Source organism: Garra rufa, chromosome 13 (genome assembly GCF_049309525.1).
Source record: "Garra rufa chromosome 13, GarRuf1.0, whole genome shotgun sequence".
Taxonomy (NCBI): Eukaryota; Metazoa; Chordata; class Actinopteri; order Cypriniformes; family Cyprinidae; genus Garra; species Garra rufa.
In genome coordinates this window covers 26,942,265-26,967,266 of record NC_133373.1, presented here as the reverse complement: position 1 = coordinate 26,967,266, position 25,002 = coordinate 26,942,265, and the positions used below count along the sequence as shown (strand labels likewise).

At 35.1% G+C, this 25,002-nt stretch overlaps 1 protein-coding gene across 1 annotated transcript in view; it reads left to right on the top strand.

Moving 5' to 3' along the window:
• rnf144ab (ring finger protein 144ab) overlaps positions 1-25,002 on the top strand; it is a 35,901-nt gene that overhangs the window by 3,275 nt on the left and 7,624 nt on the right. Inside the window, exons 2-5 of the mRNA XM_073816483.1 lie at positions 19,649-19,802; positions 20,744-20,848; positions 20,969-21,029; positions 24,668-24,878. Of these exons, the coding sequence (XP_073672584.1) occupies positions 19,668-19,802; positions 20,744-20,848; positions 20,969-21,029; positions 24,668-24,878 (512 nt within the window). The 5' untranslated portion in view covers positions 19,649-19,667. The remainder of the gene's footprint in view (positions 1-19,648; positions 19,803-20,743; positions 20,849-20,968; positions 21,030-24,667; positions 24,879-25,002) is intronic.

The window sequence follows — 25,002 nt, the reverse complement described above, 5'->3', positions numbered from 1 at the left end:
AGCCTCGTTGAGATCCCCATATCTTGGGGAATGAATGATGTAGGATTCCGTTTCCATTTCCAAAATAAAAATGAAGATTCCAAAAGTAAAATTTAAGAAGAGCTACAATCTGAAATCAAATGATTATATCTTGACTACTTGAGTTTTGGGCATGCAAACTTTGGAAAAAGAGTATTTATGACACTCAGACAGGTATGTTCAATGCAGTAGTTTTGACAGAAGGAAATGAGATGCATCTCTAGTTAAAAGAAAAAAGTCTCATATTTTTGCAAACTGACCCACATTTGGGTTTTGACCACTAAAAATGTGTACAATTTAACGTTTTACTCCTGGAGCCATATTGAAATTCTAAAATTACTGGAACTGAACTATATATGGCCTTAAAAAAGGGAATTTTGTTTAGACTCAATATCAAAAAAGGGCATTAAGATATCTTTAATTCTTAAGCAATGCAAATTTTGGAGAAAAAACTTGAAAAGTGCTCTTTCTCCATTTTTAAATGGTTATCATTGGCATATAATGTAACAAAGATGGCTAAAGTCAACAGATTTTAATAACAGACCCAGCACTCTCTGTATAAAAATAACATTTTAATGCTGCCATCTTTCTTAAGTAAGCCCCTGCAATTTGGCTCTGAACCTCAGGTGAAAATTGCCAATTTGACCCCCCCCCCCCCCCCCTTTATAAAATAGTATATTACTCAATATTCATCCATGACATTTAATATTTTGGCTTTCATCACTATACATGTTTATCTTTCTTTAGAAACATATTAGCAAAATCAAAAATTTTCTGAAATTTGGTTGATTTGACATGGAATGATTCAAATGGTATTTTAGTCCAAAGACTGATTAAAACTAAATCTAAATTTGCTGGATTAAATGGCAGACTGCTTTCACAGTCAAACTCTGACAGACTTCGAATGAGCATTAATGTATCTTAGCATATGTGCTAAATATTCAAGTGACTAGAAGATAAAAAATTAACTGGAACAGTTGTCACACAGATCCAGTTTCAGATGAAAAGCATGAATTTGTTCATATTATGTGCATTCTTTAAAGAGGTTCATTTGCCACTTTAAAGGAGTAGTTCACTTTCGAAACAAAAATTTACAGATAATGTAGTCACCCCCCTTGTCATCCAAGATGTTTATGTCTTTCTTTTTTCAGTCGTAAAGAAATTGTTTTTTGAGGAAAACATTTTACGATTTCTCTCCATATAATGGACTTCTATGGTGCCTCCGAGTTTGAACTTCCAAAATGCAGTTTAAATGCAGCTTCAAAGTAGGGATGCACCGAATATTCAGCCACCGAAAATATTCGGCCGAAAATGGCCCAAAAGCACATTTTCGGTTTTCGGCCGAAAGACTTTTATCACCGAAACAAACACGGCCGAAACAATACGTTGACGCAAACAGAAACCGCAGCCTGCACGTGCTTGTCTGAAGCAACACATCTGCGGTGTGGACGTATATCAGTATATCCGAAAAAGACCCACGGATAGCGATTTGCAAAACATGTAATGCCGAAATTTCAAGAGGGGGTGTGTCTGCAGTCGTGCATGCAGCCAGTGATGAGAGCAGAGACAGATGTAGCTTTCAGTGAGTGAAAAACAATGGCTTTACGTTGATGTTACGTCACAATATTTTAAAGATATGTCCTTTCTATATACTGTATTTTTATAAATATTTATGTTTTAAACCATGGAGGTGAGCCAATGGATATCACACAAGCAACGTGAAAACTGCGCAATATGTTAAAGCGAAAGTGAAAACTGACAGTGCTTTCAGCATCTGACGTGCATTCTCTCAGAGACAATAAGAGGCGATTATATTTTATATGCTGATATTAATTTAGTCGCCTAATATTTTTCTTGTGCCCTGAACATGGTGGGAAAAAATAAAAAATGTATTTTGTGTAAGGTTTGTTTTTTTTGAAAGACTTAAATAAAGCTCTTAATTTTCATTGATGACTGCAGTGTTATTAGGGGTTAAGAAAGTCTTAATTATGATTTCAGGTGGTCTTAAATGTGGGGACTGAAAGACAAGAATTGCGATGAAACTTCAAAAGGCTATCCATTGAATAAATATGAGCGCTGCACGTTTCAAAGTCATTTGCTGCGCTGCTTTGTGTACTACCATTCTGACAGCGCCTCCTACTGGAAGAGAAACACGTAGAGTTGTAAATGTGAACTGATGGATCCACAAGATAATGTGTTATAAAAATGTAAACAATTTAAACAAAGGCAGTAAAATATATGTATATGTTATTTAAGTAATATAATATTTGATTGATAACAATTGTTTAAATTAATATAATTGATTTATTCTTTGAAACTTTAATATTAATTTATGCAATTGCAATGCTTTGATTTTAGTAAGATTAGTACACAGTCATAGCCATAAATGCAATGGTACTAATAATTGGAATAATTCTTTCGGTGTTTCGGTTTTCGGCCAAGAATTTTCATTTCGGTGCATCCCTAGTTCAGTGTTAAATAAATATTTTGAAATTGTTTTTGTTATTTGATTTATTTCTCTGAAAAGCAACACAAAATAGTAAAAAGCACATTTTTACTATTTAATTATTGTAACGGTGAAAAAATTGGCAAAATAAATGGAAAAAATGCGAAACACCGCGTTCGGTATTCGGCCTTCGGCCAAGCATTTCATTTCGGTGCATCCCTACTTCAAAGTGCTCTAAATGATCCCAGCCGACGAAGAAGAGTCTTATCTAGCCAAACGATCCGTTATTTTCTAAAAACATTTTTACACTTTATATTAAACAATTTATATACTTTTTAATCTCTACACAGAGTACACACAGAGCTAGACAAGACGAGCATTTGGGGTTCAAAAGTAGGGCTGGGCGGTATATCGAGTTCTGGGGATAGATTCCCCAACGCGATACGGGATTATCCAATATCGTTCATATCGATATGGCACATGGCGCGTTCTGCATGAAAACGAGGGTTTTAAATCGCCGCTAAAAAGCATTGACCCATGATACGAGCTACCCAATCACAAGTACTTTGCATCAGAACCTCTGCCGCAAATGTACAGTGAGGTCAGAGGAAAGCTTTCCTAACGGCTCGCAAAAGTGGCTCAGTTCGTACTAACAGCCGATTTATGGTCTAGCCCCGGGGTCGTAAACTGTGAGAGAAAAACGTTGATGGAAAACGCATTATGTTGGGGTTACGTCGCAAAATATTGTAAATATATCTCTTTATACTGTATTTTTATACATATTTATGTTTTAAACCATGAAGGTGAGCCAATGGATATCACACAAGCAACGTGAAAACTGCACAATGTTAAAGCGAAAGTAAAAACAGCGCTTCCAGCATCTGATGTGCACATACTCTCAGAGACCATGATAGACGAATATACTTCATATGCTGATATTACACAATAATTTACTTCCCTAATATTTCTCTTGTGCGCCGAACACAGTGGGAAAAATATTAAAAGAAACGTATTTTGTGTAGGCTAAGGTGGGTTGTTTTTGAAAGTCGATGTTTAAATTAAAGCTCTCAATTTCATTGATGACTGCAGTATTATAAGGGTTAAGAAAGTCTTAATTATGATTTCAGGTCGTCTTAAATTGGGGACTAAAAGGCAAGAATTGCGATGAAACTTTATAAGGCTATGCATTATATAAATATGAGCGTTGCACGTTTCAAAGTCAGCTGCGGAGCTGCTCAGTGAACCAGACCAGTCTGATAGCGCCTCCTGCTGGAAGAGAATCATCTGACATTTTTAATCAGCTCATAAGTCGGCTGTTGTCAAAAAGATTAATGTAAAAAAAAAAAAAAATCAATCCATGGTTTTAAGCTGCAAACACGTAGAGTTGTAAATGTGATGGATCGTCAAGATAATGTGTAATTTAAACAACTAAGGCAGTAAAATATATGTATATGTTAATTAATATAATACTTGATTGACAATATTTGTTTAAATTTATATAAGAATTGATACTTTTGACTCTTGAAGGCTGGAATGTGAATTTTATAATTTAAGAAAAAAAATTTTGTTTTGTGAAACCTGCATCTGAATTGTAAATCATGCTTTTTACAGTCATTTTATTTATTTATTTATTTATTTTTGTTCAGGTCTTTAAAAAGCTATTCAAATGTCTAGAATTTAAGATAAAATATGCTGCAGATAACCTGGTCTCGTAAAAAACATAAATTTTTAAAATTTTAGTTTTTTAATTTATAATTGTCCGGACCTCGGCTGGTGAGCAGGGTTCATTACTGGACCACGAGCCATTTTAGTTGAAGACCCCTGGTCTATTTTTTTTTTTCATGTAAATTTTTTTCATAATTTGAAATATGTTGTGCAGCTTGTAGTGTTAAGCAGGAGAAACAACCTGTACTGTATTTTATTTATCAAAGATTTTGTGCAGCTGTTTATTTGTAAACAGGGAGGGAAACCCCTGTGTTTTAATTATATTTTGCTCATAAACTGCACTGTAAAAAGTTTGCTGTAAATTTTACAGTAACTTACTGGCAGCTGGATGCCAGTAAGTTACTGTAAAAATGTTTACAGTATAATTACTGTAAGTGCATTTACAGTACTAAAAGACCTTTACTGTAATTTCATTTACAGTATTTTTACTGTAATTTCATTGACAGCATTTTTACTGTATCTTCAATTACAGTATTTTTACTGTATTTTCAATTACAGTATCAGTACTATAGAGTTTATTTTCATTTATTTTAAACTTTTTTTACCTGTAAAAACAATCCAATTGTCGTATAGCACTGTATTTTAAGATTTTTACCACCCCAACCCCATAAAAATCACAATAACTCATAAGCATTAGTTCTGATAATATTCTTTTTATTTGTTGAACATTTTCTTTTTAAAAGTACAAATTACAAATGTTGACCTCTAGGATACAGCAGAAAAAAGGGCATCACCACAGTCCCCTGGAGACTTTGTATCATGGCAAACATACACATACTGAAAAGCAAAAATAAGTAAGTACACTACCAGTCAAAAGTTTTTGAACACTAAGATTTTTTTAAAGAATTCTCTTCTGCACACCAAGCCTGCATTAATTTGATCCAAATTACAGCAAAAGCAATACAATTGTGATAAATTATATAAATGAACTGCTATTTGAATATATTTTACAATTTAATTTATTCCTTTGATCAAAGCTAAATTTTCAGCATCATTACTCGTCTTCAGTATCACATGATCCTTCAGAAATCATTCTAGTATGCTGATAAACATATTTTATTTAATTTTTAAATTTTTCAGGATTCTTTGATGAATAGAAAGATATTATTTAGCAAGGATGACTTAAATTGATTAAAAGTGATGATAAAGACATTCATAATGTTACAAACTATTTCTATTTCAGATAAATGCTGTTTATCTGAACCTTCTATTCATCAAAGAAACCTGAAAAAAATCTACTTCACTGTTTTTAGCATTATATTAATCTCAGCAACATCATAATAATAGTTTTTGAGCAGAAAATCAGATAATTAGAATGATTACTGAAGGATCATGTGACTGCAGTAATGATCCTAAAAATTCAGCTTTGAATTAATGACATTTTAAAATATATTCAAAAAGAAAACGGCTCAAAAGTGTACTGTTTTTGCTGTACTTTGGATCAAATAAATGCAGGCTTAGTGAGCAGAAGAGACCTACTTTAAAAACATTTAAAATCTTACTGTTCAAAAGCTTTGTCTGGTAGTGTAAATAAAATAAAATCATACAGTAAAAATGAGTTTGTGTTGTGTTAAATTTTAGTAATTTTGAGTCAAAGTTGACAAGCTCTCTGATGAGAAACAGCAGAATGGAATTCAGGCTGATGCTTGTTGTTTGCACCCTCTTTCCAGAAGTCCATCTGATCTGTGACTGTCAATGCATTTGCTGCCACAAAGATTGACTGTCTGAACGAACCTGCAAGCACAAGAAAAAAAAAAGATTTTTTTAAAGCAGTGTTTATAGAATTTGCCTCAACTGTCGAACTTGATGCTGTATGCATTTTTTTTATTTTTATTATATACTACATATGAACGCTGTAGTAAGAAAAAAAACTGAAGAAACTTTTTATTGAAATTTTTTATAAAGAATTTTATGAATGGGCCAGTGAATCACTGATTCAAGGTGTTTAAAAAAGGTAAATTCATTCAGTAATTAAACACTGCTGTGTGCAGAGACGCAAGACATGGCTTTGTTTAAAACCGTTTTTACTAAATGTAGCACAAAGACAATATTTTCTTCATGATTTAAATGACTTAATATTACATTCTTGTTTATCTAATTTTGTTGCCCTGACACTTAGTAAAGTCTGCCACAGACCATGCTAAATGCTAACTAATCTGTTCATATCAACATTCTAAACGTGTGTTTCCTAGAAAGTCTGTGCATATAATAAGCCTACTACGATTAAAAAAACTCTATTTGTTGCTTTACAGTAACAATAATCTAAATTTGACAGATGGTAAGATTGCTATTATGAATTTAAAGGTTACAGTAAGGTAAAGACACCTGAAGCAGCTGCATTTTGCTGTTTAAATGCTGGTTTAATAGAAATAATTTTAATGCGCATGCAAACTCAATCTTGATGTGACAAGACATGGTAATAAAAAACATTCCCAGGGGGGTGTTCCATAAAACAAGTTTACCAAATAAGCCAGGCTTATTTCAGTTAGTCTGACTTATTGTCACTTGATTTGGCACAAAATAAGTCAGACTAACTGAAATAAGCCTGACTTATTTGGTAAACTTGTTTTATGGAACACCCCCCAGGAAATGAATACCTTACGAAATACAATAAATAACAATATAAATACAATATAACTTGCTTAGGATAAAAGCATCTGAAAAATGCATGAATGTAAATGCAATGTAAAACAAAATGTGTTTTGGGTTACCTGATTCTGCATGTCTGTAAAATGGACAGCTGGCTGTATGATGATTCTGCATCTAATGGTCAGCATCCAGTTAGTGCTTGGAGAAATCTCCTGTAACAGACAGTGTCACAACACCCTTTTAGTGTTATTATAGTTTATGGTCAGAAAAGACAACTACTGTACAGTAATACAATTTACATTTTTAATAAAATAAGCATTTATCATATTTATTAGCAAAACTTGCTATATTAATATATTGCTAGCTCGTTACTCTCTTTAAAAAGTCAACCCGTTCTGCAAGTCAGTGGAGAACAGCAGCCTGTGGCTAATTTGGCTAATTTAGTAACGTTAACATTAACTTAGTTAAATTGATGAAAGGGGAAGCTCACCTGTTGTTTGCACCGCGACGACGGCAATCACCAGAAAAGACTCTAATACACCTCCGATGCAGACGACATGACCACGAGACCACAAACTTGAAAATAAAACACAAAAGATGCAGTTAACCGCGGTGTTCAGTTTTACCTCAGTGTTTCATGTTAGCGCGCTGTTTATGTCACGTCTGTCACTGAAGGGACCCGTCTATAAAGTTACATACGACATTCATACACACATTTCTTACTTAAACATCATTTGAAGAGAATTACCTTGCTAGCTATAAAGAGGCAGCGTTTAAAAGATATTAGCTGCTCTGTGACTAACGTTAAGTTTGTCAACTTCGGCTTACTGACATTATTAGCTTACCAGTTCATGTTATCGTCGATACTATGGCAGTCATTCACAGAAGAAGATCCAAAATACACCTCCGCGCTCCGACGTTACAGACGACATCCAGACCAGAAACTTGAAAATAACAAACAAAAGAAGGGCTTGAAAATACAGTTTAAAATCTCCACAGAAACAGTGGTGTTGCTTAACGCACTTTACCTCAGTATTTCACCTCAGTTTGCTGTTAAGCTTGAGTAAGGGCTCGTCAGACGAACTAACTTGCATTAAAGGGCAGCCGAATATACAAACGTGTTTCTCAGTTTAAATAAAGTTTATTTCGACTAATATAGGTCACCTTAATTTACTCACCAGTCCATGTTTTCACCGTTATGGCGGCGCCCCGGCCGTCAGTCAGAAAAAAAAGGCTACCGACATGAAAAACACGATGAATATTGTTAGTTTGCTGTTAACAAGTGAAAACAAATTAATATTGATCAGTTTTTCATAAAACAAAAATAATATACTAACCTTTTTGTCGAGTTATTGATGCAACATACATTTCTCTTTTGTCCTTTTTACCGCCACTTCCTCTCAACAGGAGAAAAAAAAATCTCCCTTGCCATTGGTCAATTTTTCGCGGGCAAGTTCACTACTGTAAACGGATTTACAGTAGTGGAGAATTACAGTAGTGATCATATATTTTCCCATAATCCTTTGCAGTTTACAGTAAAATACTGTATATACATTTTACAGTATCTTACTGTAGATATTACAGTAAAATACTGTTCAAATTACAAAAATCGGTTACAGTGTGTTTAATAAAGTTTTAATAAAGGCTTTGACTCTTAAGTAACCATTTATGGAAAAATACCGGATATATATCGTATACCGTCATTCCTCCTAAAAATACCGAGATATGAATTTTTGCCCATATCGCCCAGCCCTATTCAAAAGTATATCAATTGTATTTATTTATTTTTTTGGAAAATAACTGATTTGCTAGATAAGACCCTTCTTTCCTCGGCTGTGATCATTTAGAGCCCTTTGAAGCTGCATTTAAACTGCATTTTGGAAGTTCAACCTCGGAGGCACCATAGAAGTCCATTATATGGAGAGAAATCGTAAAATGTTTCGTAAAAATGAAGATTCCAAAAGTAAAATTTAAGAAGAGCAATCTGAAATCAAATTATTATAGTTCACAGTGAGGCCATGTCACAATTGTGGCTTTTCTGCTCAAATCAAGTATTAACTTCAAAAACGATTCCTGACATTAAAAGAACAATGAATGGCACTGGATCTGAACAGATCAGTAGAAGGAATCCCTACGAAGTAGGTTAATCTTCGAGTTAATGAGGCCACAGGCCAGTCACTTCAAAACAGAGATTACAAATTCACCAAAAAGTAAAAAAGCAACCTGCTTTCAAAAACTTTGGACACATACCAAGTATTGATTTAAATGCTTATGAGAACACAGAATACACAAAGAACAAACTCTCCTACATATTTCTCGGTATTCCTCAGACATTGTTGAATGGGAGATGATGGGTGTGCATTTTGAACTGCTACAAATCCTTTGATCCCAGCCATTCAAATAATCTGTTAAATCCTCTTTAGATCATGTTGTCTAAACTGAAATGGAACAAGCCCTCTAGAGATTCATCTCTTGAGCTTTTCCAGTGATTTCTGGTGCACAGTAGAGTTGGGAATCGAAAATCGATTCCGATTCTGGAATCGGATACTTAAGATAAAGAATCGGATACTTGTTATAATATTAAAATTTCGATTCCTCGTTTCGATTCCTGGTTGCATTTTTTCCATCTAGTGATCTGCCAGGACCTTCCGTGCGTGCAATCTGCCAGGACTTTACGTGGTAATGTAAACATCAGTCGAAAAGATGGATCACGGTAAGCGTTTAAAAGTGTGTCTACGCTTTGTAAAAACCGAAGACAAATCTACCGCTGCACGCAAACTTCATCTTAGAGATCTGCAAGGGACGGATTTTAGTCCTGCGCCCGCCCACTCCAGAAGGAATATATGTTATTTCGTCCCGCAAAAGCCCACATAAAAGTCACTTATACCCCCGCGGGAAGACAGGTATCTACTTTATCTCTTGGCTGCATGAAACAAACCCTCCCGGTAATGTAAAGACAAAAATGATCAGAGTAATAGTAACGAACTCGCGCGTGCCTAATGTATTCATTCTTGTATATCGGAGTCGTACATTAGGCACGCATAAGTCCGCTGTTGATTCACAAACTATTCATGCTTTCGGTGCTCTGAACCAGTTCACAAAAAGAGCCTCTGATCCATAGTATTTTTGCGTGAAATTTCAAAATATTTGCATAGTTTTCAAAATGAATGTCCTGTGAGTTTTTTATAATGAATGCTTACCCATAAAGGTGGATCATGTAAGGGTCAGTGGTGTTTAAGCACATATGAGCACCAGCATAAACAGATTTACAATGTATTTACTGTATTTTTCATGTATATGTTTATTTTATAATGAATACAAACAGTAGATATTCAGTCACTTAAGAAAGAGTACTCTGAAGTTGTGAAGAATGTCTGAATTAAATAATTTAGCTGCTTTAAATCTGTATGTGTATTCATGTTAAAAAGTTAGAGCAGAGGATTTTCTTTTAAATTCAAAAGTATAGCTTTAATTTAAAGTTTGTTTGATTTTTTTTTTTTTATAACATGCAGGAGAAAAATAAAAAGGCAAAACTAATGTTTAGGTTAATAAAAAAAGGTTAAAAAATAAACACCTTTAGAGGAAATGTCAGGCATAGGGGGGCCTTGCAAAACTGACCCGAGAAGAAGGGGGCCCTGATATAAAAAAGGTTGAGAACCCCTGTAATAAAATAATATGTTGCAAGCTAGCACTGAAAATAAACATGTTTAATATATTAATGTTTGACTTTTGTGTTTGTTGTTTTTTTTTTTTTTACTAAATCGGAATCGAAACTGGGAATCGAAAAGAATCGGAATCGATAAGTGGAATCGGAATCGGAATCGAAATCGATAAAATTCAAACGATACCCATCCCTAGTGCACAGTGCTATTTGTCACTTTACTAACACTTACTAATGATCTCAAATCCTTGTTTGTGAGATTAGACGTCTTATTACCCACATCTTTTCATTAAACGATTAAAGTGCATTCTTATCATTAAATGATTCAATTACACTACAAAATATTATTAATTGAATGATTGCTTTGGTGTCTACATAATTTAATCAAGATTCAGTTTCAACAGTAATTCACTTAATCTTTTGAGATGATAAGATTAAATGTTTAATTCTGAACTTTCTGCAGATGAACGGTAATAACCAAAATATTTATACTAACATTTTTCCTATATGTGAAACAAAATTTTGCACGTTTTCGTTTAGAAAGGCTTTTGGCATACAAACAAATCTTATTCTGTATGCACTGTTACACCAGTTCTCAGTCTTGCAGAGCATACAGTAGGTCTGTGCTTTTAGTCATGCATATGCTGGCATGCGTATGGCAAAAACAGGAAGTGTTGCTGTTTCCTTGGGCAGAGCTCACATCCTGTGCTTGGCAGGAACACTCTCAGCTCCCTCTGACCTGCACATTGACTTGCAGAGATTATTTCAGACCGCACTGTTCTAAATGAGGGTGTATGTGCTTTTGTATTTTTTTTGTATTTTTTTTTTTTTATCAGAGTTTGCCTGCTGTCTGTTCCCACATGGCCACACAAAACACTTTTTTTTATCTTTTTATCCCTGTCTTAACAATTTAAAGCGGTAAACTCTTCAACAAATCTATATAGATATATACAGTGGTGGCCAAAATGATTAGAACACTAGTGTTTTCACCAGCTAAAGATGGTTTTAAGTTAGTTGTTTTATCTTTTGCTGTAACACTGCTTTCAAACATACATTTTGCCATTTAATTGTAATAATCCAGTGAGATTTTGACAACAGCCAGTGCTCCACACAGAGATCATCCAGTTTGTCTGGAATGACATGAAGAAACAGAACAAACTGAGACAGACTAAATCCAAAAGCACTGTGGCAGCATGACCAAGATGCTTCAAGAAACCTACCTGCAAAAGTTTTAGGCACTAAAAATGCTGTAAAATGAGGATGCTGTCAAAAAATAATGTCATTTTCTTTATCAAGTAACTTTTATTAATTAAGTTAAATCAACATTTGGTGTGACCATCCTTTGTGTTTAAAGCAGCTTTTGTCCTAGGTGCACTTGTGCATAGCTTTGCAGGTAGGTTTCTTGAAGCATCTTGGAGACATTGCCACAGTTCTTCTGGATTTAGTCTGTCTCAGTTTCTTCAGTTTCTTCATGTCATTCCAGACTGGATGATGATGAGATCAGATCTCTCTGTGGAGCAATGGCTGTTGTCAGACTCCTTGTGCAAACTAAAATCTCACTTGATTATTACAATTAATGGCAAAATGAATGTTTGAAAATGTAAACTGATATTTCCTACTGACACACTGCAGCAAAAGACAGAAATAACTGACTTAAACTATTTTTTAGTCGGTGAAAATACTAGTGTTCTAATAATTTTGGCCACCAATGTATAATAACCTATCAGAATAGTGTGCTATATATCAAGTCTTTTGACGTCATACCATATTAAGGTCTAAAGAGTGGCAAATATTAAAGTGACAGAATTAATCACTTAAAAATTCTGGTTCTTTAATAAATGGTTCTTTTGATTCAGATCTCATCAGTGAATCAGTTGATCCAGGTCACAAAAGCAGGCTGAATGATTTATTCATGAAGCTGACTGAATCAGTTCTTGAATTGAACTCATTGGTTCAGTTTGGTTGGCAACAGCCCTCTAGATTAGAAAATTCATTTAAATTGAAAAAACATGATAGTCAGTAAGAGTAATCACTTTAGAGGGAACTGTTTCTTTAACAACATTAATAATACTTTATTTTTTGTTTTCAACAGGTTCCATGTCCATAGCCAAGTTCATGAAAGTCTTAGTCTAATTATTGTAGTCTGAACTTAAAGTTACTGTGAATGGTCTCTTTCTCTCTGTCTCTGTCACTGTCTTTCTCTTAGCAGCAGTCTGACTAGCTTAGACCAGTTACGCTTGTTTAAGTATTCACATACTCCTCCTTCGTAATGTAATCCAATTAAGCAATTAGGTTGCTCAGGGATTTCAGCTTTGTTGCCAACACAAATAGAAAGACCTGTCAAAAGCATGTGTTTAGGCTTATTTAAAGTGTTGCTGTATGGTTTCAGCACCTTTTAAAAGGTAGTGTGAAAGTTAGTGTAAAATGTGCTGTCGCTTTGAGTTCATCCTTATGTTGTCTGCATTAATGTAAGATAATGTGTTTTAATATTTCTTCCAAAGGTCTTGACTATAGCCAAACTGTTTCTACCCTGCTCAAAGAGACAGTTGGTGCGACAATTGAGAACAGCTTAATTTGGCTTTAACCTAGATAGATTAAAATAGATCTTACGTAAGACCTTTATCATTTGTTATATAATTTTACACATACTTGTGCTAAAAGCTTAGATGAAAGCTAAATTGCCAACAAGCCCCAGTGCTTTTTGCAAAACTGAGCGAAACCAGCTTTCTTATTAAGTGATCTGTGTGGGCTTTTAAATGTGCACAGTGCACACAAACACACTACAAGAAAATGTGCTTAACAGCTAATTCAGACTATTAACCTCTGTCAGCAGATAGAAAAGGTTCAACTACAGTGCCAAACTGTTGGACGCTCTCTGTCCTCATTTTGGACCCTATAAGGGTTCATTGTGCCAAACTGCTGTGCATGACCCAGTTATATAGGGTATTTCCTGACCTTCCCTTCCTGACCTATAGAGGAAGAGCTCCAGATGTGGTTAGTCGCTGTCTAGATGAATGTACAAAGGAGGTTTATAGGTCACCTTTCATGCCTGTGATTTTCCCCTTTGATTTTGGGTGTGGTGGATGTGGACATCTTTGTTTCTGGTAAAATGTTCCTTTTAATATAATTTGTTCTAGTTGTTTGTTTTTGAATCTTCTGTTTGAGTGGTTAAATCTTTGGTAGAGTGCCTTCTCAGAGGTCTGTTGGTTTTTTTTTTTTTTTTTTTTAGTTGACAGGCATTTGCTGAATCTCATTTCAGAGACTGCGTCCTCCGGAGGTTGCATTTATTAGCTGCAGACCTCACCGTGGTGGACTTATTTAAGAAAAGTGACCTTTAGATTGCAACGTAATAAAGAAATTACAGTATTTTGCACCTCACAAAGAATAAAATAATTTTATTTATGACACATCCTTGATGACACATGCAGCCTACAAATGCAACCTCCAGAAGACGCAGCAGCTGAAATTTGGAGTCTACCAATATTATTATTTTTTTTTTTACATGTCAAGCAGACATATAACCAATATTTACTACAGCATTTTAGTGGCACGTTAAAAAATACAAAAAAATATTTTTATATATATTCTGAAATATTCAGAGAATAAAATTGAAATATTTTGAGAATAAAGTAATTGTTAAGAAAATAAGTAATATTCCAAGAATAGTCAAAATATTCTGAGAATAAAGACAAAATATTCCGTAAATAAAGAAATTGTTGAGAATAAAGTAATATTCTGACAATAAAGTTGAAATATTTTGAGAAAAAAGTAATTTTCCAAGAATAGTCAAAATATTCAGAGAATAAAGTCGAAATCTTCTGAGAATAAAGACAAAATATTCTGTTAATAAAGAAATTGTTGAGAATAAAGTTGAAATATTCTGAGAATAAAGTTTAAATATTCTGAGAATAAAATTGAAATATTGCGAGAATAAAGTAAATGTTGTAAATAAAGTAATATTCTAACAATAGTTGAAATATTCAGGGAATAAATTTGAAATATTCAGAGAATAAAGTAATTGTTAAGAAAAAGTTATATTCAAAATATTCCGGGAATAAAGTCAAAATATTCAGGGAATAAAGTCGAAAAATTTAGGGAATAAAGTTGAAATATTTTGAGAATAAAGTAATTAAGAAAAAAGTAATATTCCAAGAATAGTCATTTATTATTATTCTCTAAAGTTATTCTCTAAATAAAGTGTTTTGAGAATAAAATCGAAGCGTTTCAACTTCATTCATGTAATTTTAGATTTCTTTTTTTAACGTGGCACTAAAACACTGTCGTAGATATTGTATATATGTCTGGTGTAAAAAATGTATATGTCAAAATTAAGAATAACAAGGACTCTAACAAAAACTCTTTAAATATAATAAAAATTAAAAATAAAATACTATACTAATTTAAATACTATGATTTTATCTGCAAATAGTTTTGGAAAACTGAAACCATGTAAATGCTTAATATCAGTGTCAGTAATCAGTTGTAGTGTCATTTCTGCACCGATTACTTTTTAAATCGGTTGCATCAACACTTTTTCTTGGTAATACAAACTGAATAAAAATAACATTTTTGCTCTAATCTATTCCCAACTCAAAAATGTGAATACCTTTTGCATTCATGTTTGGTCAACAGTAGATTTGGTTTAAATAAGCCATTTAAGTTCAATATGTTCTAGTTGTCATAACCAGGAAATGGCAACTAACTATATCCATTGTTCAAATCTGAAAAAAAAATATATAGGGTGAGATTTAAACTCATCCATTAGGAATTTGCATTTTTAGAAAGTGGCCATTGCAACTTCAATGGCTGATTGTTTCATGCGAGTGAACAGGTTTCTGGAGGGGAGATATTGAAACTTGTCTGGCCATTGGATAACCTTCATTGACCAGCCCTCGCACCAATATAATATAGTTGTTCCCGATTACATTTGATGTATTATGGCTATTCTGTAAGAATGTGGCTACCATTTTAATGTCTGAGACAAATTTTGGTAATTAAAAGATTTCTTCTGTAGTAGGGCAAACTGCAGGATTTATCATTTAGTGTTGCATTCACTATTAGAGGCGTTTAACTGCTGCTGTGTGATGTACAGTATATGGGCGTTAGGGCTGCACGATATTGGGAAAATATGCGATATTGGTGTTGAATATTGCGATAACGATATTTCTTGCGATATTACATTTCCCTAGAGAAATGCTTTAATTATTATTATCTATTTTTTAAAATCTTTTATATATGTAATGATCATGCTAAAATAAACAGGTAATAGATCTTCTTCTGTCATCTGAATTAAATCTAATTCAGGCTAAAAAAAAAAATTTATGTCAAGGAAGTTTTGACTTTAAAAGACTATGAATGACTTAAAACCTCGGCAGATATTCTGATTTCTGGTTTGCTGTTACAAAATGAATTGCTTTCAAACATTACTTTTTATTTACATGTAAGAGCATCTTTTAAACTAAATATTTCCTTGCCTTGCCTGTTTTTGTTTGTTTGTTTTTTTAAATAAAACATTATTAAACACAAATTTGATTAAAATTACTATTAAACTTCAAAAAGTTAGGAGCATCAAAAAAAATGAGGAGCACCCAATTTCTTTTTAGTAATGCACTGATCTTTATTCTTCATGGCTGATTCCAATTGCCAGGCAAATCAAATGGGCTGTTTCTGAAAGCCTCAGAATCAAATTTGTAAAAAATTACAGTGTAAATAACAAAAAATAGACAATAAATGCAGCCATATTCAAAGTAGACTACTCTTTCAATATTCAAAGTGCAAATAGAGACCGAATTTTTTTAAGTGATACAGAGTTATAGACAACTTCACAACTTATTATAGCCCACATTCTAATGACAGCCTAGATATTTTATCTAGCCTAATTTGCGTGGGGAGTCGCTCTCTAAACGTGGGGTATTAAAATTGCTTTTAAATGCGCGTAGCCTACGCGTTTTACTTTTGGTTTCGTTTTAAGGATCGTGCAAAACTCTCGGCAGTGCATAGCATGCACTCTGCAATACAAGAGATTACTTTAACAAACCACTTGAAAGTCGGAGGACACCAACAGGATTTTGAAAAGCGTGTCCCCAGTGGAAAATACTCCCCTTCGTGAGTGGAACTCGGCCGCTGAGTTATCATCTGATGTGAATGAATGCCGCGTTGTACCTTTTTACTGTCCACAATCAAAAATCGTCATACCACACACCCCTAATTGCAATGCAGTTTGTGCAAATCCGGAACAGAGGTTTTAGAAAAAAAACATCCGGTTCCTAGTTCAGCGGTGCGCATTGTCAGTGACGGGAAGACGGCTAATATCTCAAATCTTCATTAAAGGTAACAATAAAGATTAAGTTTAAATGGTTATTTAATGTTGGAGCGAACGGCGAACGCATCAGCTCACAGCAGTCTGTGCAGTAGTTAGATTAGCAAAAGTTTTGTAAAGAAATGAAACTAGGTCGCACCACACCAATTTCTCGCACTCGCACAAATGCTCCCAAACATAATTTGAGGTTGTGCAGATTAAATTTTGGGAGCATAAACGGTGGCAATTTTGATTCCTGTACAGTTCTTTTTAGGCAAAAGTTCAGCGCTGCTGTCATTTTCTCCCTTCATACTCCTGCCGTATTTATTTTTCATTCTCTGCTCTGAGCCACCGGGTTCACCTGTTCGCCCGTTCTAGCCAATAGCACTATAGAACCTACTTGTGAAGCGGGTATAAAGATAGTAAGCCCCCATCTGTTTGGTCAAATGAGGACAACCTATGCATGCAACGCACAAATGTTTGGCACATAAATTAAATGTCAATTATCGCAACTCTCTGCGATACTGATATCGCGTATACTAATATCGCAATAACGATAATTTTTCGATATATCATGCAGCCCTAATGGGCGTCCAATGAAGTTCTGACAGAATCACAAATTATGGTTTGCAGTTTTATAGTGTAACGGCTCTTATGACAATTGTCTAATAAAGAACCAATTAGATGCACAGCAAGTGGCGACATTTGGTGCAGTGTGTTTGACAGAGAAAGAAGTCTTAAATTGCGTTCCCTTCATGTTATCAATCTCGTTTGCTCTGGAGAATGAGCAGTCAACGAAACACACCACAGAAACTCCACAACATTTTATTTTCATCATTTCAATTTGAGGATGTCAGAAAGAGCTGTGATTACCACATCAGCACTGTCCAAAGTGTACATCATACAATCATTCCGACAAAAAGCACTGTTAAGATGTCTCGCAGTCAAGAACTCACTGGGGACGTATGTGACAGGCGATAATCATAAAGGACAGAATAATCTCACCACATACACGTGGCTTTACATATGACACACGAGTGTCTGGTTAAGGCTGTGTGGGTGTGCTGACGGAGGTGAGAGGCCCAAACAGAGACGCGGAGCCTGCTGAGAGCCCTTTGCTGTTTGGGCTGTCGACTGTTCCCACCACAACACAATGAGATTCTGCAGGCGCAAGCACATGAGTCTCCATCTGTCTCCACCTACACAGATATCTGCTGTGGGGAAGCGTACTAACTAGACCATCTGAATCTTCCTCAACAATTAATTCTTTCAGCACATGATAATGTGTAGCACGTGATGAATTGGTACAGTGAATCACATTACTTTTTAGTAACTTGAGGTGCAAAAGTTTTGCTGAGCAATATTGTGAAGGTGCTTTTGAAAGTTTACAGTGTGTTTTGCAGAGGCCTGTTTGTTTTTAGCAAGCTGCGGTGTGTTGCTCGTACTCTCTGAGGGAGTCTTTTCTGTAGGGCTCTCAGTAGAGATGGTCATTAGTTTTCTTCAGGTTGCCAGGCAGCAGTACTGAGGGATATTGATATACTTGCTATTGACTGATTGGACAAGCCCTTGGCAAACAGCAGAAGCTCTCTGAAGGGAAAACTCTTGTTGCAGACCAAACATTTTAATAGATAAGAAATGAGATGCCTCAAATCTTTGTCTACATAGGTGAAGTGTCCCCCACCCCCATTGTTATTACCTTCAGACTACCTTTGTCAATGCTCACTTAAAGGGATGGTTCACCCAAAAAATGAAAATACTGTCATTAATTACTCACCCACATCTCATTCTAAATCTGTAAGACCTTTGTTCATCTTTGGAACACAAAGATATTTATGATGAAATCTGAGAGCTTTCTCGTCCTGCATAGACAGCAACACAACTACCATGTTCAAGGCCCAGCGAAGTAGCAAGGACATTCTTAAAATAGTACATGTGACATCAGTGGTTTAACCGTAATGTTATACAGCTATGAGGATACTTTTTGTGTGTAAATGAAACAAAAATAATGACTTTATTCAACAATTTCTTCTCTTAGCTGTCAACATGTGTTTTAGCAAATCTCAGAAATATTTATTTTCCTTATTGCTCATTATAATGTTGTGTTCAGTGTTGTTATCAGAAATTAAAACACAAAATTAGGATTAAATGTTTTCAGTAATTGAATTAAAGCTGAAGTGAAATATAAATGTTAGACTAAAAACTTAAAACTTAAACTTAAAAACTAAAATTAGAGATGTTGCATTGGCAACTAAAATGAGTTTGAAGAACTAAAATTACTAAAACTAAAGGAAAAAATTACAGCTAATAGAAGTATTAAGAAATAAATGTTATACGCAAAAAAATATTAAAAATGAAAACACAAAATTAAAGGTGATATGTGAGCCTAGACCACAAAACCAAGTAAGTCTTAAGTAGCATTGGTGTATTTGTAGCAATAGCCAAACATACATTTTAAAAAAATCTTTTATGCCAAAAATCATTAGGATATTAAGTAAAACGTTTTCCATGAAGATATTCTGTAAATATCCTACTGTAAATATATCACAACTTAGATTAGTAATATGAATTGCTAAGAACTTAATTTGGACAACACTTTAAAGGTGATCTTTCTCAATATTTAGATTTATTTGCACCCTCAGTTTCCAGATGTTCAAATAGCTGTATCTCAGCCAAATATTGTTCAAACCATACGTCAATGGAAAGCTTATTTATTCCACTGATGCATAAATGTATAAATTTCAGTTGACCCTTATGACTAGTTTTGTGGTCCAGGGTCACACATACCGGTGATTTAAAATTATTATTAAATACGCTTATAATATTCACAAAATAATTGATTATATTTTGCAGTGTTCTGTATTTTTTTTTATTTAAATGAAATATGTTATTTATCATTTCTGTCTGTCTTTAGTGTCCCAGATCCGTGTACCATGAGCAGCTCTCGCTACGAACCCAGCTGGGATGTGGACCTGGCGCCCCTTCTGTCCTGTAAACTGTGCCTGGGAGAGTTTCCCCTGGAACAGATGACCACCATCTCTCAGTGCCAGTGCATATTTTGCAGTCTGGTAAGGACCGCGTCTTCAGAGGCCACTTTAGTGTGTTTTTCAGCAGAGCGCATTCCAGTCTTACAAAACAAATTGTAAAACAGCCTTTTCACAAATGAGAATACAGCAGTAATGTAACTGCAATAAACATACAGGAGCTGGTGCTTATATGCCTCTAAATACTGTTTGTGAGTCTTTCGCATTAAGAATTTGAAGATCACAGTAAATTTAACTTTTGTCTTCTGGGATGAAAATGAAAAAAAAAATTATATTTAGGCAAAATAAGAAAGAATGACACATCTCAATTATATTCAAAAGTTTTCACCCCCGGCTCTTAATGCATAATTTTTTACTTCTTGAGCATCAGTGAGTGTTTGAACCTTCTGTAATAGTTGCATATGAGTCCCTTAGTTGTCCTCAGTGTGAAAAGATGAATCTCAAAATCATACAGTCATTGTTGGAAAGGGTTCAAATACACAAAAATGCTGGAAAACCAAAGAATTTGTGGGACCTGAAGGATTTTTCTGAAGAACAGCGGGCAGTTTAACTGTTCAGGACAAACAAGGGACTCATGAACAACAATAACTAAACAAAAAAATGTGGATCAACACAGTGTAACAACACCGTATTAAGATACGGGTCATTTTTATAAATTCAACTTCTATTTTTTCTTGTGGACTATATGCAAACATCTTTTATGTGAAGTATCTTATTCAGAACAGCACTAAATAAACAATTCTGTACTAATGCTTTGACAGTTGTTTTTGCCATGTATTGGCTTCTTGAATCTTAATATTGGCCAAACTTGCAGCTCTTGAATGTTGTCTCAGCAGAATGCTGTGATGGTCTAATGTTGGCTTGACTACAATGAACAGAGTGTTTGTGGGTGGAAACATAACTACAGGCAGCAGTTGTCTCATTATTTTTTCAAAGATGAAAAAATAAGAATCTGTCTCTTACAGTGCTTGAAGCAGTATGTCGAACTCCTCATTAAAGAGGGCCTTGAAACGGCTATTAGCTGTCCAGACTCTGCCTGTCCAAAACAGGGACATTTGCTGGAAAATGAGGTAAGCACGCTTAAAATGTGTCAAATAATTGTGCTGTATTCAAAGGATAAAGTATTAAGACAGTCTCTTGCCCACTGTCACTGGCCAATCTTGCTCATATTCTCTCTTTCTCTGATGTAGATCGAGTTTATGGTGGCTAGGGAAGTCATGCAACGTTATAAGAGACTCCAGTTTGAGCGAGGTGAGTTTTCCTGAGAGATTTGAGAAAAACAATTTAGCATTTTACACCAATTTTTAATCAATTTTATGACCCCCCTCCTTGAAGTAAAAGGTCTGGGTTTTTTTTTTTTTTTTTTTTTTTTGCCGCTGTGCCTTTAAGAAATGCATTGTACAGTCGTGCCCAAAGGTTTTGAGAATGACACACATATTAGTTTTCACAAAGTTTGCTGCTAAACTGCTTTTAGATCTTTGTTTCAGTTGTTTCTGTGATGTACTGAAATATAATTACAAGCACTTGATAGGTTTCAAAGGCTTTTATCGACAATTACATGACATTTATGCAAAGAGTCAGTATTTGCAGTGTTGGCCCTTCTTTTTCAGGACTTCTGCAATTCCACTGGGCATGCTCTCAATCAACTTCTGGGCCAAATCCTCACTGATAGCAACCCATTCTTTCATAATCACTTCTTGGAGTTTGTCAGAATTAGTGGGTTTTTGTTTGTCCACCCGCCTCTTGAGGATTGACCACAAGTTCTCAATGGGATTAAGATCTGGGGAGTTTCCAGGCCATGGACCCAAAATTTCAACGTTTTGGTCCCTGAGCCACTTAGTTATCACTTTTGCCTTATGGCACGGTGCTCCATCGTGCTGGAAAATGCATTGTTCTTCACCAAACTGTTGTTGGATTGTTGGAAGAAGTTGCTGTTGGAGGGTGTTTTGGTACCATTCTTTATTCATGGCTGTGTTTTTGGGCAAAATTGTGTGTGAGCCCACTCCCTTGGATGAGAAGCAACCCCACACATGAATGGTCTCAGGATGCTTTACTGTTGGCATGACACAGGACTGATGGTAGCGCTCACCTTTTCTTCTCCGGACAAGCCTTTTTCCAGATGCCCCAAACAATCGGAAAGAGGCTTCATCGGAGAATACTTTGCCCCAGTCCTCAGCAGTCCGTTCGCCATACTTTTTGCAGAAGATCAATCTGTCCCTGATGTTTTTTTTGGAGAGAAGTGGCTTCTTTGCTGCCCTTCTTGACACCAGGCCATCTTCCAAAAGTTTTCGCCTCACTGTGCGTGCAGGTGGCTCACTGCCATTCCTGAGCAAGCTCTGCACTGGTGGCACTCCGATCCCGCAGCTGAATCCTCTTTAGGAGACGATCCTGGCGCTTGCTGGACTTTCTTGGACGCCCTGAAACCTTCTTAACAAGAATTGAACCTCTTTCCTTGAAGTTCTTGATATTCCTACAAATTATTGATTTAGGTGCAATCTTAGTAGCCACAATATCCTTGCCTGTGAAGTAGTGTTGCTTTCGTCAACGAAAATTATGACTAAATATCGTCGTCAACGAACCTTTATCACGTGACGAATACGAGACGAGACTAAACGAAAATGCTGGTCATGTGACGATGACTATAATAAAATGTATAATGCAATATCGTTGACGAATAAAAACGAGACTAAATGTGGTTTACAAAATAAAAACTATGCTAAAATGTCTCTTCATTTTCGGCAACAAAAACGAGACGAAACGAAATGTTATAACGTTAGATTGATGTGCGCATGCCCAGTAGCCAGAGCTGTATCCCTTCTAGACTAAATCTCAGAAGACGTCACTTTCTCAAGCCCCACTCGCGGAATTATCTAGCTAGAAGACGACTACAAACGAAGTTAAGTCTGACACAGAGAAAGGGACCGATGGCCGGTCAGCTGTGGTTCGTCTTTGGGAGAAAAAGAAGAAACGACACATACATTTTTTCCTACTTTTTAGTAATGATGGGAAAATGAAGCTTTTCGAAGCACCAAAGCGTTCCCCTCAACTGTATCGTAGAAAGCTTTATTACTCGAAGCTTTTCAACACGTTGTACACTAATGACATCTTGTGGTCAAAGGTGGAAAACGTTTCTTTTGCGTCCCAGATGTCAAAGCGATTTTTGGACAGTTTCATAAAATGAATCAATTTGTGCTACGAAAACCATAAGAAATATTTTACTTACACAAATTAAGTAATCTGTAAATAAACTTTTAAAAGTACAAGCATGATTTGTGTAGCCATAGATGATCAAAGTACATTAGGAATATTGTTAAATTGACTAATATTATTATTAATTAGAAGTGCTTTTGAAGCGGGAATCACTACAAAATGAACATGCACAAAACTACACATGTACATATTTATTTGTATTATGATTTATTCTTAATAAAGAAGTGAATGACACTTGAAACCTGCGCAAGGGGGTTGTGTTGTTTGAATCAGAATAAGAAGCAGTCACGTTTGTTAAACTTGAATATATAATTTTTTTCTGGCATTGTCATGTGATGCTATTTTATTTATTTTATTTCAATCTATGTGTGTACTTCTAACATGTTTGGTAGGTAAAATAAATGTTGTCATTTCAAATTAGAGCATCTTCCATGTCTGGAATGGATGTATTCTTGAGCTTATAAGGTAACAATAATATAATCTTGTTTGAAATGGGTTTGGCTAAAAGAAAACTTTGGTTTCGTCTATACTACTAGGTACATATACTATATTGACTGGGTTAAATAAAATTGCATTACTAAAAATAGACTAAAATACAATTTTCATTGACTAAAAATTGACTAAATGTCATCAGTTTTCATCAACTAAAACTAGACTAAAATGTCATCAGTTTTCGTCGACTAAAACTAGACGAAAATAGTCATGGGTAATTCTGACTAAAATAAGACTAAAATGCTCAGACTTTTAGTTGACTAAAACTTGACTAGACTAAAAAGAGTATGAACGTGACTAAAACTAATAAAAACTAAAATGACAGCTTCACACAAAGACTAGACTAAAACTAAAACTAAAATCGGCCGCCAAAAACAACACTACTGTGAAGCCATTTTTATGCAAAGCAATGATGGCTGCACACGTTTCTTTGCAGGTCACCATGGTTAACAATGGAAGAACAATGATTTCAAGCATCACCCTCCTTTTAACATGTCAAGTCTGCCATTCTAAACCAATCAGCCTGACATAATGATCTCCAGCCTTGTGCTCGTCAACATTCTCTCCTGAGTTAACGAGACGATTACTGAAATGATCTCAGCAGGTCCTTTAATGACAGCAATGAAATGCAGTGGAAAGTTTTTTTCGGGATTAAGTTCATTTTCATGGCAAAGAAGGACTATGCAATTCATCTGATCACTCTTCATAACATTCTGGAGTATATGCAAATTGCTATTATAAAAACTTAAGCAGCAACTTTTCCAATTTCCAATATTTATGTAATTCTCAAAACGTTTGGCCACGACTGTATTTGGAATTAATAACACTTTGTTTCTGTAAGATGGGGCTGTGAGTTTTGTCATGTCTAATAAACTATTTTAACCGCTTAATCTTTCAACGACAACCTCTTTGAAACTCCTGCATCAAATTTTGGCACATTCATAAAACTTTTACACAGAACTATGCAACATAAAGTGATCAGGGTGTTAAATGATTCATTCAGAATTTTTTGTAGCTTAGTTTTTACTGGGAAGGAGTTCTTAAGTTACAAGATACAGACTAACAGTATGTGTTCATACATAAGCCTCTTTTATCTCAAAATAAAATTTAATTCCTCATATCAAGCTGGAAATATAGAGGTCTGAAGTAGTTTCCAATCAAACGTGCTGTTTGTTTTTTCCTTGCAGAGGTGCTTCTGGATCCTTGTCGGACCTGGTGTCCATCATCTGCATGCCAAGCTGTGTGCCAGCTGAATGAATCTGAGGTGCAGCTGCCGCAGCCAGTGCAGTGCCCTCAGTGCAGTCTGCGTTTCTGCTCCGCCTGCAGGGCAGACTGCCACACCGGCCAAGCGTGTCAGGAGAGCCTGCCAATTACCACCTTCCTGCCTGGGGAAAATGGGTACTTTCACTAGTGTACTTTCATGAGTTACTCACCCTCATGTCGTTCCAATAAGACCTTTGTTCATCTTTGTAACACAAATTAAGATATTTTTGATGAAATCCGAGAGCTTTCTGACAGTGCA